The sequence below is a fragment of the Leopardus geoffroyi genome, chromosome C2 (assembly GCF_018350155.1).
Source record: "Leopardus geoffroyi isolate Oge1 chromosome C2, O.geoffroyi_Oge1_pat1.0, whole genome shotgun sequence".
Taxonomy (NCBI): Eukaryota; Metazoa; Chordata; class Mammalia; order Carnivora; family Felidae; genus Leopardus; species Leopardus geoffroyi.
Window position 1 is genome coordinate 95957888 of NC_059333.1, and position 17628 is coordinate 95975515.

Consider the following 17628-nt stretch of genomic DNA (forward strand, 5'->3'; position numbering starts at 1 on the left):
TGATAGCCAAGAGTCACTAATAATAACCTATTTTCACAACGTCCAAAGAAGGTACTATGAATAAACATGGTACACTCATTCTAGAAGGCAATTTAGAAAGATGTCTCCAGATCTCTTTAAAAATGCATATCCTGGGGCGCCTGGGTGGCGCAGTCGGTTAAGCGTCCGACTTCAGCCAGGTCACGATCTCGCAGCCCCGTGAGTTCGAGCCCCGCGTCGGGCTCTGGGCTGATGGCTCAGAGCCTGGAGCCTGTTTCCGATTCTGTGTCTCCCTCTCTCTCTGCCCCTCCCCCATTCATGCTCTGTCTCTCTCTGTCCCAAAAATAAATAAACGTTGAAAAAAAAAATTTTTTTTAAATAAAAAAAAAAAAAAAAAATGCATATCCTTTAGGCCAGTAATTCTACTTCTGGATCCTTAAGGAAATAATAAGATTTATTTATCAGAAAGTTCATTATGATTTTCTTTACAGGGAAATTCAGGAAACAAGTCAAATGTTCAACCATAGGGAACACATTAAGTAAATCATGATACAGACATATAACAAAATATGCTAAAATTGATGAGGATATAGACAGACAGATATAGAAAGATGACCAAAATACATAGTTAAGTGAGAAAAATGGGTTGAAAACAGTATATATATGATCTCACTTTTGCTAAAAAGTATGTAAAAGAATGAGACCAAATCAAACATTATGCACATTCTGATGGATAAACACCCCACCTTCTATGAAGCAGTCTCAAAACAACCCACAGAAACCAAAACCCGGAATCTAATTACAGGTTCAACTATAACATACAGAAAATAAAGATGGGGAAACATTTTAAACATAACCATGGAGAAGCAAAGAGAGAAATTCTGCAACACTTTAAATGACAACATAAGTTCTTCTACATTTAAATTTTAAGGGAGACAAAAGCAAAAGAGAGAAAGAGATGGACGCATCAGTAAGTTAGAAAATATCTAGGACATATCAATCAACTGCAAATATGGACTTCAGTTGGATCCTAATTCAGAATGAAAACTGTAAAAACAAAATTTTCACATTTATGAGGCAACTGAAATTTTGAACACTGCCTGGATGAGTATTTGATATAAGGAATTTGTTTTTCAGTTAGTTTTTAAAAGAGTTCTTATCTTTTAGATTTGTTTCAAAATTATATAGGATGACAGCAGGTCACTTATGGGGGGTGTATAGTTGAAATAATATCACTCATGAGTTGATACCCATGGGAGCCGGATGATTGATATATGGAAGTTCATTATACTGTTATATCTACTCTTAAAATGTATTTAAAAGTTTTCCATTATTCTATATGAATACAATTATTAGATTATAGATTATTCTATATAGATTATTCTATATAGATTTTATAATCTATTCTAATAGATTATTCTATATCCATATAGAATAATGGAAAAAATTTTTAATGTTTATGCATATAAATCTGCAAAGAAAAAGGTCTGGAAGAATATACACCAAGACAATTACCTTTAGATAGGACATTTCATGGGGCATTTTTATTTTTATTTTTTTAATTTAACTTTTTTTTTTTTTTCAACGTTTATTTATTTTTGGGACAGAGAGAGACAGAGCATGAACGGGGGAGGGGCAGAGAGAGAGGGAGACACAGAATCGGAAACAGGCTCCAGGCCCCGAGCCATCAGCCCAGAGCCTGACGCGGGGCTCGAACTCACGGACAGCGAGATCGTGACCTGAGCTGAAGTCGGACGCTTAACCGACTGCGCCACCCAGGCGCCCCAACTTTTAATTTTTCAGTAGGCTTCATGCCCCAGGCAGAGCCCAAGGCAGGGCTTGAGCTCACAATCCTGAGATCAAAACCTGAATGAGATCATGAGTCAGATGCTTAACCAACTGAGCCACCCAGGTGCCCCTCATGAGGGATTTGTATCTAATTTCTCTTTATTCATTTGTATTCTCTATTTATTCTATAACCAACATGTTTTAATTGCATATTTAAATAAAAAGTGAAAATAAAACTTTTTAATTCAAAAACTCTCTACCTAGTAATCTCATACTTTAAATAGCAAACATGAAGCCTCTGATTCTTCTTACCTGATCTCTGTTTGGTGTGGATGCTCCAGAACAGCGGGAGCTACAAACTAATGAGTTTGGCTTAAAGAAGAGAAAAGAGTCTCTTAAATGGTTTTCCCTACCTCTTCCTAATTTAGACCAGATGATTTTGTAGCAAATTAAATAAAGAAGTTACCTATATACTACAAATCTGTAGTAACAATTCCAAAACTCACCATAGGTCAACTGGACTGTAAAGTTACATTCTGTAACAACACTGTTAAAACTGTGATTCCTTAGCACCTCCGTATTTTAGCCCTCTGTTCTAGTAGTGTTACTGAGCATGCTCTATTAAAAAGAGACAACTGTGTCTTACCGGTGGCATAGAATGCCGCCCACATTCAATTGTGACAAGTTTGTGGCACTTCTTATGAACCAGGAGTTTGCAGTTGATGCACTTATATCCCTGGCGTCCAAGTCCCCATATTCGGTCAGTGCAGATAGCACAGTGGGCACGCTGGAAAGAATAATTCAATAGTATTTTATTAACCAAAAGACAGTCGTAATTATTTGCCAACATTCTGCTCATAAAATAGTGAAAATAAGTGGCTTTCTTCTCTAACTCAGTTCCCTTCATCATACATAACTTTTCCAAAGCTAGAATAAGAAAATTAAACAGAAGAGAGCTTTGTTTGCAAGAGTGAAATTTGCAAGCATGTTGTTTTCTAACTTCAAGAATTTTTAGTCTTCACATAAATTCAGAGTATTGAAAATAGTAAAAGTGAATTAAACTTGAAAGCCATATGACAGAAAAAGCTATGCAAGGACTCCCAAGCAAACATAAACCTTCCAGAATGTTCAGAAGTCAAAGCAAAGCCCTGCTCTCTTAAAGATTAATACCTAAAGTAATTATTTCAAAGGTTTTCAAATATTAGTGCTACTGAGAAAAGGACTTTTGTAAACCTCAGGTGGTAGCTTTTATTTATACATTAATGAATCAAGAACATGACACTAGTTTTATGATGGAAATGGGATCCATATATTTGTAGTTATCAAGTGGAGTGAAAACATGGACTACTGGAAATTTCTTTCAAACCTTGGCTCTGCCACTTACTAGCTGTGTCATCGTGGGCAAGTTTCTTAATTGCCCCATACCTCAGTTTTTTCACCTATAAAATAGAAATATATAGTACCTATCTCACAAGTTGTTGTAAAGATTAAATGAGTTAATATACATCAAGCATTTGGAAAAGCACCTGGTACATAGTTAAAGCTAGGTCAGTGTTTTGCAATTATATTCAAAACTGAAAGTTAAAATTACAACATTAACTGGTTTGCAAAATAAACTTTGCTTATTTTCTGGATGTTTGGAATTATACTTAAAAAGTCAACTTTCGGGGTACCTGGGCGGCTCAGTTGGTTAAGAATCTGACTCTTGATTTTGACCCAGGTGATGATCTCATGGTTCATCGGATCAAGCCCCACATCAGGCTCTGTGCTGACAGCATGGAGCCTGCTTGGAATAATCTGTCTCCCTCTCTCTCAGCCCTTCCTCCACAAACACATGCACACATGCTCTCTCTCTGTCTCTAAATAAATAAAACTTAAAAATAAATAAACAAAATAAAAAGCCAACTTTATTTTAGCTAGGATAACCACGTAATTAATCATCCACTCTGGAGCAGTTTTAAGAAGGGAGAGGCTATTAAAAATTATCTCAAGGGGCGCCTGAGCGGCTCAGTCGGTTAAGCGCCGACTTCGGCTCAGGTCATGATCTTGCAGTTCGTGGGTTCGAGCTCCGCATCGGGCTCTGTGCTGACAGCTCAGAGCCTGGAGCCTGCTTTAGATTCTGTGTCTCCCTCTCTCTCTGCCCCTCCCCTGCTCACATTGTCTCTGTCTCTCTCTCAAAAATTATAAATAAACATTAAAAAAAATTTTTTTTTAATTACCTGGAGATAACAGGGATACTGCCCTCGGGCAAACTGGGAATGTTGTCACCCTATTTACTCCTTTAAAAGGGAAAACGAGACTTTACAGTAGTGAGGGAAAAAATAGATATCTCAAGTTATCAAACATTTAAAAAACTATGGTTTACCCGGTTAAAACGCTTGGCTTGAAAAGTGTGGCCATTTGCACAATAAAGCTTTCTCCAGCGGCGTGCACCTCTGCGGTAGATGGATTCTGAAGAGAGATAAAAAGTTAAAAAAAGAAAAAAGAGCAAGTGTGAGTAAAGTCTTTTCATAATTAAGTCTGTGATTTTTTTCATGATATTCACTGCAAGAAAAAAAATATTTGGATAAAAACAAAGTGAAAAACTAAAATAGATGCATCGAGGAACTAAATGAAAACAAAGCCCATGGAGTAAAAGTGTTCAAATAACCATTCGGGCTTTTGTGTTTTTTAATTTTCCCCGCAACTTTTATTTTGAAAAATTTTAAGCCCACAGAGAATCGACAGAACAGAACAAGAAACACCTGCATCCTTCACACAGATTTACCAATGACTAACATTATGCCACCTTTGCTTTCTGTCCTTTACACCTGCTTTTTTTCTTGGAATCATTTAAAAGTAAGTTGCAGACATACCACTTCACCCTTAAACACCTAAATATCCACTGCCTTAGATTAAGGACGTTCCCTCTAATTCTGCTTAGGCACAATACCGTTACCATGATTGAGAAAATCAACATTAATTCAATCGTCACCTAACATACAGCTCATAGGCAAATTCCCCTATTTGTCCTCGGAGTGTATGTCATAGCTTTCTTTTTCTCTCCAGGATCCAATCAAGATTTAAGCATTGCATTTGGTTGCTATACCTTTTTTGTCTCTTTAATGGATGCTGAAATATTCACAGTGCCGTATTTGTTGTTGAGTCTTCGTGATGTTGACTTTTTTTTTTTTTTAACAGGGTCCAGTTGTCTTACGTTATGCCCCACATTCTGGATTTGTCTGTTTCCTCATTAGAATCAGTATTAAATACTCTTGGCAAAAATAATACATAGGCGATATGTGTTGCTTATTGTATCACATTACGGGATAGACAAATGTCAGATTGCTGACTCCCACTTACTAGTGTTTCAGTCACTCCGTTAAAGGCAGTGATTCCTAGTTTTCTTCATTGTAAACGTACATTTTACTTTTCGTAGGTGTTCTATAAGGGACATTTTGCAATTACAGGAATATTATCTTCTCCAATAATCTTTTTTTTTTCACTTTTTTAATGTTCATTTTTTGAGAGAGAGACAGAGTGTGAGTGGGGGAGGGGCAGAGAAAGAGGGAGACAATCTGAAGCAGGCTCCAAGCTCTGAGCTGTCAGCATAGAGCCCGATGCAGGACTCGAACTCAGACTGTGAGATCATGACCTGAGCCCAAGTCGAATGCTTTACTGACTCAACCACCCAGGTGCTCCTCCAATAATCTTTAACCCAATAGTTTTTACAGTAATACTTTTTCTAAACAAATTAAGAGGTTCCAAAAGATCAAATCTAATCTACCTGTGTAATTTTGGTTAAATTCATCACTATTATATACATTGTCTATTAGTCATTAATAGTAATATTCCATAGTGATAGTTAATACTGTGGAAAGATTCCATTAGGTTTTTAAACTCATATTTTAAAGCAAATGTAGCACTGAATTTAAAATTAAGATAAAACAGACCAGTTGAAATGCTCTAAATTAGAAATCTAAAGATGGCATAATACAGAACCCTAAATATAAATGCTTTAATTTTTATTTATCTATTCTGTTAGGAGTAACCAAAGCAGAAAGTTTCCGTTAACAGTATCTTAACCTGAAATATCTTCAGAAGCTTTCATGAAACTACAACTCGATATACCTTAAATTTAAGCATATTAATGTTGCCAAGGAATTAAAAGAGCCAAGAGACCATATTAATAGTGATTAATCTTCCTCCATGCTCTAGTTTAGTAACATTTATTATACTGGGGGAGCAGTGGTATCAAATCCCCACCAGCAAATTTTAAAGAGTGAATATGAGCATGAAATATAGTGAAAAGTTAGGAAATTATTACTTTATCTGGAAAGTGTGCTATAGACCCATGATCGATTTGGAGATGGGACTCTGGAACCAAGACCTGCTACAGTGGCAAGTCTTTCAAAAATGCAGCCCGGACAAAGAACATAGCTGCCTCGGGGCGCCTGGGTGGAGCAGTCGGTTAAGCATCCGACTTCAGCCAGGTCACGATCTCGCAGTCCGTGAGTTCGAGCCCCACGTCGGGCTCTGGGCTGATGGCTCAGAGCCTGGAGCCTGTTTCCGGTTCTGTGTCTCCCTCTCTCTCTGCCCCTCCCCCGTTCATGCTCTGTCTCTCTCTGTCCCAAAAATAAATAAACGTTGAAAAAAAAAAATTAAAAAAAAAAAAAAAAAAAAAAAAGAACATAGCTGCCTCTCCAACAGCTGTGTAAAGGCAGCCTACACTGGCTTTGGTCCATCCACCACTGGAACTCCAGCAAAATATTCTCAGCTGAACCCAAACCTAAATTTTTCACTAGAGCTTCAAGGCTCTACCTACTTCCTTATATTTCTCCATCTTCCTATATATATTACACGGCCCCCAATCAACTCTGTATACAAACACTCATAGCTGTTTAATTTTTCCTTCTCACCAGGTTGCATGAAGAGTCACAGAGCTGAAAGTTTAGAACTCTTTCATTTAATTCAAAGGAAAACATTTACTACGTTTCTCTCTAAAGTCATGGATATGTGCAGAAACCACAAATGAAAATGAGTAGTATCCACAAGTAATAATACATTACACTGGATATCAAAGGCAATAACTACTGACTGTATATAAGTGTGTATATATACAAACTTTCAATTCCTCTCACTAATGGGAACCATCAGCTTGGACATTCAAAAGAAAATCCCTAACAATTTCTAACTACACAAGCTCAAGTATTCAGAGATGAAGCATCTTGTTACTTTCAAATGGTACACCAAAAAAATAAAAATAAAACAAGCATGTTTCTTATGTATATACACCTTTGCCTATGTGTGAACACATACAGATGCAGACATACAGGAAACATAGAAAATGCTAAAAATTAGTGAATGGAGGCAAAAGATATCTTTGCATCTTTGTTTTCAATGTTTCAACTTCTCCACAAGTTTGAAAATTTCAAAAATTAAAAACCAGGATGAAACATGACTTAAAATTAACTTAATTTTCTCTTCAAACATGCAACAGACACTTATGTCAGTAACTTGTAACTAAGAACTGCCTGATTGTGATCTGGCAAAAGTAGAGTTTAGGCAGTTGCTAAGATATACTAAATTAGACTGAAGAATGGAAAGGAAATCAAACGGACTAAAAGTTCTATTTCTGATTTCTTTTCACTTGTGCCACTGTACCATAAATAACTCTATTCTCAAAAATATGAAGTATATATACACACTCACTATCTTCTCCTGGACAGGGCATTCCAGGACGTTCTGGTACACAAGGGAAGACTGAAAGAAAATAAACTAAAATTAATACAGCATATTTAAAACACACAAATTACATAGAATGTCAAATTCTAATATCAAAAACGTTGACCCAAATTTCAACCTTACCCTCTCTTGACATAAGATACGTAGCATATGGTCAATATTTTTTCAAGGGATCCATTTTACCAAGGCTATATGAAGAAGTTTTCATGAAAGTGAACATCCAAAAACAAATGCATTAGAAGCTCAAATTATTCATTCTACTCCCTGTTAACATTACTAATTGATTATTTTGTCCTTAGAGAAATTAACTATTTCCTTAAATCTCTGTTGTAGTGTAAAGTTTGCTACAAGAATTAAAATTAAATTACAAAAATGTATACAAATATGAACATAAACCATTACAGTTTTTAAAAGATGTACACTACATTTAAGAATAAGTTCACAAGATTAACATGTACCCAAATCCAACAAAATATAAGTTTTATCTCATGAACTGTAAATTTATAAACATGATAATTCAGGCCATTTTTATAAAGAGACAGAATATAAAGACATAGCATATTTATGAACTAGACAACCAGCTGTAGTCTGTGATGTACAGAAGGACATGGCTTAATAAAGAATATAGAGTATGGGAAGCACAGTTGCTAACATATTCTTAAAAGTTGAAATATAAGCCAATTTCTAAAAACAGATATGTGATATAGGGTAAAAATAACAAAAGTGGGGTGCCTGGGTGGCTCAGTTGGCTAAGCGTCTGACTCTTGATTTCAGCTCAGGTCATGATCTCACGGTCATGAGATCGAACCCTGTGTCGGACTCTGTGCTGCATGTGGAGCCTGCTTAAGATTCTCTCTCCCCCTCTCTCATTGCCCCTCCCCTGCTTGTGCGTGCTCTTTCAGAAAACAAAACAAAACTTAAACTATTTAATACTATTGATCAGTCACTTCTTTAAACACTCACTGCAGTTTTATTCTAAAAAGAGATGACCCCCAAAATGGATGACTTACTAAAATTCTGCTAGGATCTCAACAAATTAGACTATGGATCCCTTTGGAAGTCACGATGTCAAATTCTGAACACAGAAGAATATCAAACTACTCACTTTTGAAAAACACACTGTAAAGAAAAGTATATGGGAATAATAACAAGGTGTTGACTCATTATACTTATGAGAGATTCATGTTTGTTTTGAGTTTTAAAGAGCTCCCTAGGTCTGGTCTCCAAAAGCTCCTAAAAATGTTTCATGAAATATTGCCAACGAATTGCAATTAAATGTGCCATATTAAGTGGGTTCTACAGTGCATAAAAAATTTGAGGGGTAGCACAGTAGAATGAAAAGAACATAGATTTGGAACCAGAAGACCTAGATTCTATAACTAGGTCTACAGTGCACCAGTTACATGATGGCTGAGTTTCATCTCTTCTTCTGTACCACAATCCGACTTGCAGGCTTGCAGAAAACTACGTAATCTCTAAAACTATGTAAATAGTTTCACTGTTAACCTTCAAATAAAAGAAAGGACATTTAAGATACCTTCTCTTTGGAGATCATTATTTGCACACGTTACAAAACTGCAAGGGAATGACTTAGGAGAATTCCAGTGGGCACTCAATTTTAAATTCTATCCTACACTTTGCTGTGAAAAACTGAAAGATATTCAGTGTAATATCCAAGAAGGCAAACCCAAATAACAAAATTTCCCAAGATTATAAGGTGATTTTATTTTCTCTAGCATTTGAGAGACTAAATCTGAACAATTACATAGCAATGAGGGATAGAGATTAAGCAAATGACATCATGATGATGTTTTAAAATGGACAAGAATACAGGGTTATTAAAAAAAAAAATACAGCTCTAGAAGAGTAAGAAATGACTACTCCTTTACCATGAATCAGGAGTTCAGAATCCTTGTTTAGCTCATAAAGCCTAAAGGCTTCTTCTAACTCCAACTGAGATGATACTGTACACGGGTCTCCTAAAAAATATAAAAAGTAAAGTAAAGCAAAGCTCACTTTTTAAATCCTCTAAAATGTGATGTTTAGTAAACAATTTCCATTACATAAAATCTTGAGCAAAAACATAATTTCCATTACATAAAATCTTGAGGAAAAACAATTACATATATACACAAAGTAATATTTGACAAGGACAAGTCTTTAGATACTTAAAATTTTAGCCAATTCTATTCTCTAAAGTAGCTACATAACTTCCATTTCTATTTCCCAAAAATATTACATGAAATTCATAGATACCAAATTTGATACATATAAGCCATTTAATTCTCAATAACATATAAAGTATATGCAAAATATAGCAAACACAATCTACCCCGACCACATTTGGATTGTCACTACAGTATGACTAACTGCCAGGGACAAGTTTTCTGTTACCTGTCTCTCTAGAGGAGGAAGTGAAAGTAGTTTCACTGCCACAATATGGTTGGTTAGAGGTCTCCATGTAATCATTCTGCCAAATTTTTCCTTCACCTGAGAGCCTGCTCAAGAGGCTCACAGAAAGGAAGCACAGCTACTAAAGTACTCTGGACTGAACAGCAGTCCAATCTGAGCTGCTTTTAAATGTAAACGCATCATTTTAGTAAACGGACACACAGAAAGACTAAGGAAGAAACACCTTCCTAGTCAACCAGCCAAAGAACTGAGTCACCCTGGCAAAGATTGAGATGGCACATCTCCCTGGATGATGGCATTCCTCAATGAAAAAGTAATTAGATCCCAGTTGGGGCCCGAGCTGGGTCCTCCACACTGCAATGCTTCTGCTCATTCCTGTGGTCACACCAAATGTTACCACACACAAGATGCCACCGGCCCTATCCAAACCTCAGTCACTCTCAGTAGAGAACTATGTCTATTACTCATGAGAGAAAAATGAAGCCATCTCCTTTCCTCCGGTCTCAAAGAAATGAGTGCCTCTGTACCTTTCTCCAACTTGGCGATTCCCTTACGGAATCTCTTCCTTTCACCTTCCTCTGGGCCTTATCCCATTAGCCCTTTCAGTTCCATTTGCATTTTTTCTTTCCTTCCACTAACTAGCTCTTCTCAGGCACAGGCATGTTTGAGTCTCCCTCTCAACAATCTCCCTCACACTCGGGTTGCCATTCCATTGTAGCCACACCCTCAAGAGCAAACCCTAGACTGAACCTGGAGGGGGTGGGTGAGAAGAAGGGGAAAAATATAGGGTAGGGCTTTTGATCTTTGACTTCTTACTTTTCTTTTGTACTTTTTAAATCATGGGTTTACAATATTTTAGATTTATTAGAAGCAACCTTTTAAAATTTATTTATTTATTTATTTATTTTAACGTTTATTTATTTTTGAGACAGAGGAGACACAGCATGAACGGGGGAGGAGCAGAGAGAGAGGGAGACACAGAATGGGAAGCAGGCTCCAGGCTCTGAGCCATCAGCCCAGAGCCCGACGCGGGGCTCGAACTCACGGACCGCGAGATCGTGACCTGAGCTGAAGTCGGGCGCTTAACCGACTGAGCCACCCAGGCGCCCCTAAAATGTATTTACTTTGAGAGAGCGAGAGAGCGAGCACATGCGCACGGAAGCAGGAGAGGGGCAGAGAGAGGGGGAGAATCCCAAGCAGGCTCTGCATTGTCAGCACAGAGTATGATGCAGGGCTCCATCTCACAGGCTGTGAGATCATGACTGCGCCGAAATCAAGACTCAGATGCTTAACCGACTGAGCCGCCCAGGCACCTCTGGAAGTAACTTTTCTTGAGGTGCCTGGGTGACTCAGTCGGTTAAGCGTCTGAGTTCAGCTCAGGTCATGATCTTGTGGTTCAGGAATTCGAGCCCCGCGTCAGGCTCTGTGCTGACAGCTCAGAGCCTGGGACCTGCTTCAGATTCTGTGTCTTCCTCTCTCTGCCCCTCCTGCCGCTTGTGCTCACTCTCTCTCTGTCTCTCTCTCAAAAATAAACATTAAAAAATTTTTTAGAAATAACTTTTCTTAATATTCAGAGTGACCCCACCCTTTCTCCATGTTCCTGTCCTCCATGAATTTCTCAAAATTCTGCTATCAGGTTTTAGTCCAAACACTCTACTAAAACTGCTATATCCAAGGTCATGAAAAGAGCTGCTAAAACCAATAGCATCTTTTCTGTCTTTATTCTAATTAATCTCTCTATAGCATCTAACAAAGTTCCCTACTAACCATCTATAGGATAGAACTGCATCTAGGTTTCTAAAACACCATCCCCCTGGTTTACCAACTCTATTTTAACTTTTCATTTTGGAAATCTTCAAACATGTTACCAAATTTTGCTTCCCCCTACACACCCACTCACTTATTCTCTTCCACCATGGCATTGTGAACAAATCCTTATAAGTCTAGATTAAAATTCCTTAATATGATCACAATATCATTATACACCTATAAAAACTAACAAAAATTCACAATAAAATATCCAAACATGACCGTATGCAAAAGAATAAAGTTGAACTTCTATCTTACACCATTAACAAAAATTAACTCAAACCTGATCAAAGATTTAAATGCAAGAGTGAAAAGTACAAAACTCATGGAAGAAAACATAGGGAGAAAGCTTTATGACACTGGATTTGGCAATGATTTCTTGGCCGTGACACCAAAAGCAAGGCAAGGAAAAAACAAATGACCATTTCTCCAAAGAAGATACACAAATTTGGGTCAATGAGCACATGAAAAGATGTTCAGTATCACTCATCATTAAGAAAATCAACAAGACACCACCTCATTGTGATGAGGTTACACAGAGAGGGAGAACCAACTAGGCAGTATCCCAGATGAGCCTCCATGTCACTCCAGACCCAGCTGCCATATGATTGCCACTGCATGAGAGACCTCATATGAGACTAGCACAGCCAGTCAACTGAGACCAGTGTGAGAGATTACAAAATAAAGTGGTGGGACTGGGGCGCCTGGTGGCTCAGTCAGTTAAGCATCTGACTCCTGATTTCTGCTTAGGGAACAAGGTCACAGTTCCTGGGTTCGAGCCCTGTGTCAGGCTCCGTGCTGGGCATGTAGCCTGCTTAAGATTCTTTCTCTTTCTTTCTCTCTCTCTCACAAAAAAAAAAAAAAAAAAAAAATCACTAAAAAAAAAATAAATAAAGTGGTGGGTTTTTTAAAGCTACTAGGCTTTGAGGTGATTTGTTATATAACAAACACCTTACTACCATCTTTCAATTTGAATCCTGAAATCCTGTGAATCTTACAAGACCCAGGACAAATAAATGCCACCTCTTCTGAACAGCCTTACCTAAAGAGGATAATATTTCACATTTTATGAAAAGCCTAAAGATAACCTAATTTTTAATAATTATCTTATTGAGATACAATTCACATAGCATTCAATTTACCTATTTGAAGTGTATAATGGTCGTCTGTTCACAGAGCTGTCAACTCTCGATACAATCAATTTTAGAACATTTTCATTGTCTCCTCAAAAAAGCTCCTTTCCCATTAGCAGTCAGTCCCCATTTCCCCCCCACCCTCTCCTCCTGCTGCCAGACCTAGGCAACCACTAATCTATTTTCAGTATCTAAGATTTGCCTTTTCAGGACATTTCATAAATGGAATCACATAATACGTGGTCTTTTATGTCTGTCTTTGCTCACTTGGAATGTTTTCAAGGTTCATCCATGTTGTAACATGTATCAGTACTTCAGTCCTTTTTTATTCGTGAATAGTAAATATTCTTGAAATGAATTTTTTCCTATGTTTGAATAACTTCTCATGATACTTCTCATGATAATTGATTGGTTTAAAGTGTGCGCATTTAAAATTTTGACAATTATTCCAAAATTTGGAATGACAGTAACTCCAAAAAGGCTATCATAAATGCAGTCAACTAAGTGTATCTATCCTAAGATCCTACAAGTAATCATTAAATTTTAAGTATCTTCTAATCTGACAGGTGAAAATGTCTTCTTTTAAAATCTTTGTTTCGTTAATTGTTAGTAATTTCTGAGTTTTGTCATTTATAAATTTTTTTAATGTTTATTTAATTTTGAGAGAGAGAGACAGAGTGTGAGTGTGGGGGGGAGGTGGGGAAGGGGCAGAAAAAGATGGAGACACAGAATCCGAAGCAGGCTCCAGGCTCTGAGCTTTTAGCACAGAGCCCAACATGGGCCCGAACGGAAGAGCCGTGAGATCATGACCTGAGGCAAAGAAGGACACTTAAATGACTGAGCCACCCAGGCACCCCCTGTTTTTTTGTCATTCATGAATTAGCTATCTAGACCCCCTTAAGTAGATTTTTCATCTATTTCTTTTTGACCTAATTATTTTATATTAGAGATAACAATCCTCTGTAAATGCTACAAACATTTTCTGTCAGTTGTTACTACTCTTATATATGTGATTATGGTATTTTTTGACATACAAAATTAGGAAAAATCTTCCCTCTTTACATTTCCTTTGCCAGAATTTTCCTGTTTATTTTTCCAGATAAAATTGTCAGTTTTAAAAACACCCTATTAGAAATTTTTTGGGGGGTGGCTCAGTCGGTTGGGCGGCCGACTTCGGCTCAGGTCATGATCTCGCGGTCTGTGAGTTCGAGCCCCACATCGGGCTCTGTGCTGACAGCTCAGAGCCTGGAGCCTGTTTCAGATTCTGTGTCTCCCTCTCTCTGACCCTCCCCCGTTCATGCTCTGTCTCTCTCTGTCTCAAAAATAAATAAAAGATAAAAAAATAAAAAATAAAAAATAAATGAAAAAAAAAAGAATAGAAATTTTTTGGGGGGGTCGTGCTCTTTACAGATTGATCTGTAGGGAGCTCTCATCTTACATGATGTTTCTTCCTCACCCCATTCATCCACAGTTTTGCTTATGGCATCCAGTTGTTTCTGTTTCAGTTTTCTTTATATGGTTTCTACACATTTCTTTAAAGTTTATTCCTAGACTGAACCTTCAGTCGGTTAAGCGTCCCACGGCGGCTTAGGTCATGATCTCACAGTTCATGGGTTTGACACCCACGTCCGTGCTGGCAGCTCAGAGCCTAGAGCCTGCTTCAGGTTCAAATAAATAAACATTAAAAAAAAAAATGAAAGTTTATTCCTAAATTTAAAAACAAAATTTACATTGTGACTACGGATGAAATCTTTTCTTCCAATACACTTTCTGGTTTGAGTATTATCTACATAAAAGAAAGATCGGTGCTCTCATTTGCTCACTTTATAACTTGGTGTTATAGGTGTCTTCAAGTGGCTAGATGAAAAACAGCGAGGTCAAAATGACCCAACCATGTTACACAGATAAACCATTTTTGGATCAGCGCTCAATATACTGACAATAACAAGTACTGGTGAGGATGCAGAGAAACTGGGATCAATCCTCATATGCTACTGGTGGGAATGTAAAATGGTGCTGCCACTTCAGCCAACACAATGGGGGCTCCTTAGAAGATGGAACATAGTTATCAGATGACTTAGCAGTTCCAGTCTTGGTAGGTATCAAAGAGAAATGAAAACCTATGCCCACACAAAAAGTGGAAACCAAATGTTCACTCCAGTTATAACAGCCAAAAAGTGAAAAAAAAACCCAAATGTCCATCAAAATTGAGTAACTATGGATATGACATGTCTAAATTAGGCAAGTGTATAGAAACACGAAGTAGATTAGTGGTTACCTTGATCTAAGGGCTGTGGAGGGTAAAGAACCTAGAGGGAAATAGGTAGTGAATGTTAATGACCACGGGGTTTATGTTTTGGGTGACAAAATGTTTTGAAATTGATCACAGTGATGGTTGCACAACTCTGTGAATATACTAAAAACCACTGAATTATACACTTTAAGTAATAAATTATATCTCAGTGCAACTGTTTTAGAAAAAAATGTTTACTGCAGCATTTTTATAAAAGTGAGTCTGATAACAAAGTAACAGTCTAGTCCAAAAACAAAGTCTGTCTTTGCTTGCCTCAAAGAAATAAACACACAGACTCACTTTTTTAGTACGCAAATTTCTCCCATTTTGCCACATTTATGAAAGTGAAAGTCAATATAATTACATTTCATTTTTGACATTGCTTTAAAAAAACTGTTGTTTCTACAGAAGTAGATTTAAGTGTAAGCCAAAAATAAAAAAGCAGTATAAAAATAATGAGAATTTCACACATCAAAAAGTGTGTAAATTATTCCTTCAGTTAGACAAATAAGCCAGTTGACTAAATTAATTCTAAATAATGAAATATTCAAAGAATCCTAGAGATAGGAGTCTGAAATTTAATTAACACTTCATTTACAACTCCCCAGGTGAGGAAACTAAATACATTTTAAATACATTTAGGCTCACCTCAGATTGTGTTTAAACAATAAGAAATATATGTATGTCATTCATATGTATACAGATGTGTGTATATATATTTATCTCTCTACAGAGGGCCATTACCTATATTGTGAGGATGATGGGAAAACTAAAGATCATATTTTTAAAGTTAACTCATAGTACGCTTGGTCCATTATACATGTGACTTTTATTATTGCACTTTGATTAAATTCCATGAATGGAATTAACTATTGTTAAAAGTATCATTATAACCAGGGGCGCCTGGGCATCTCGGTCAGTTGGGCGTCTAACTCTTGATTTTGACTTAGGTCACGATCTCAGGGTTGTGGGACTGAGCCCCGCCATTGGGCTCTGCGCTGGCCATGGAGCCTGCCTGAGATTCTCTCTCCCTCTCCCTTTGTCCCTTCTACTCTTGTACATGCTCTCTCTAAAAAACAAAAAATTAAAAATTAAAATAAAGTATCATTATAACCATGTTTTAAAAAACTCAATCTTTTCCTCCTGCTAGACATTGTCTTTTTGCCAGACCGATACCTGCCTGCTGTCCGTTGAAACCTAGACCATGTAAAGTACCTGTATGCAGTATTTACCTAGAGATCGACACTTTTGAATAATTACAAGGAAGTGTGAAAATAGGAGTTAATTATTGATATTATGTATATCCAAATCTATTTTATTTTTATTGGACTGAATGTCTGTGGTTCAAGTATTACCTTTTTGGGCCAACTGTTTAATGCCTGATAAAGCAGGGCACATAACTCAGAAGCAAAACATTCCGTGAAGAATCATCATGAAAGAAAAGACCGGAGGAAAAGCTATTTCTGAAAGCCTACTCTATTACTAAAGTACATATTCATATCCTAAAACCGGCATACAGCCAGAATGAGATCTGCTCAGATCAACGAATTTCAAGGTAATAAAATCTGTATATTATAACCAGCAGATCAAGTCTTTTTTTCAATGCATCTACATGTTCTTTTCACCTATAGAAAGAACCAAATTAGGGCACTGGACCTCAAGTATTTAATAAATATGCAAGGTTCAATTATTTACAAAATAACCTGACAAGATGCAGAACTTAAAACATAGTTATGTTAGGTATCTCAGCATATGACTCAGTTCAGTGCCCCACACTTGAAAGAATCTACACAGCATAAAACCAAGGTTGGCCACCCTTAACATTTGCCTGAGATAGCATCACAACACTCCTCTCCCTGATGTTTGAGTCTGCCATAGATTTAGACTCATTCTGTTCCCACCGGACCTTCTTTCTGCTGCCATTCCACCTCTGGATACTGGGTTCAGAATACTACATACCACTCGTGAAAGTCCATGTATTCCCTGCTTTGAAGGGTTGTGTTGCTTAAAATATAGATTTGCAAAAATTTTTCAAGAATGCTACAGTGTTTAGGTGGTCATCCTTTCAATATTAGGCCCAATCACAACAGTAATGGATTTCTGGTTTCTTCCTTTTTTTCTAGGAGGCAGAAATCAGTGGTTACAGAAGCATATGCCATCCTATCAAGCTGCCCATCTTCAACTTCCACTTCTGGAGACGATGAAGTAACAAGAACTGATTTAACCCTCTACCTAAAACACAAAAAAACTATACAAAACAAGTGAAAAAAAAACGGTTCAAGATACTGGAAATAAGCAACAAAGGATCAGCTGTAACTTAAATGTATACTGAACAAAACTCAAAAATATTTATAAAACTACAAATATATCCAATACCCAATAATGCAAAAGTCACATTGTCTTGGATCCAATAAAATATACCCAGGCATGTGAAGAAGCAGGAAAATATGACCTACAACAGGAGAAACATCCATCAACCGAAATTAACCC

The 17628-nt window shown here is 37.1% G+C and overlaps 1 protein-coding gene across 1 annotated transcript in view; it reads right to left on the reverse strand.

Annotated features, from left to right (window-relative positions):
• The window catches only part of PRKCI (protein kinase C iota), a 69355-nt gene that overhangs the window by 24941 nt on the left and 26786 nt on the right, over positions 1–17628 (reverse strand). The window contains exons 3-6 of the mRNA XM_045503013.1: positions 9381–9470; positions 7459–7509; positions 4133–4218; positions 2414–2554 (exon numbers count right to left, since the gene is read on the reverse strand). Coding sequence (XP_045358969.1) covers positions 2414–2554; positions 4133–4218; positions 7459–7509; positions 9381–9470 — 368 coding nt within the window. The remainder of the gene's footprint in view (positions 1–2413; positions 2555–4132; positions 4219–7458; positions 7510–9380; positions 9471–17628) is intronic.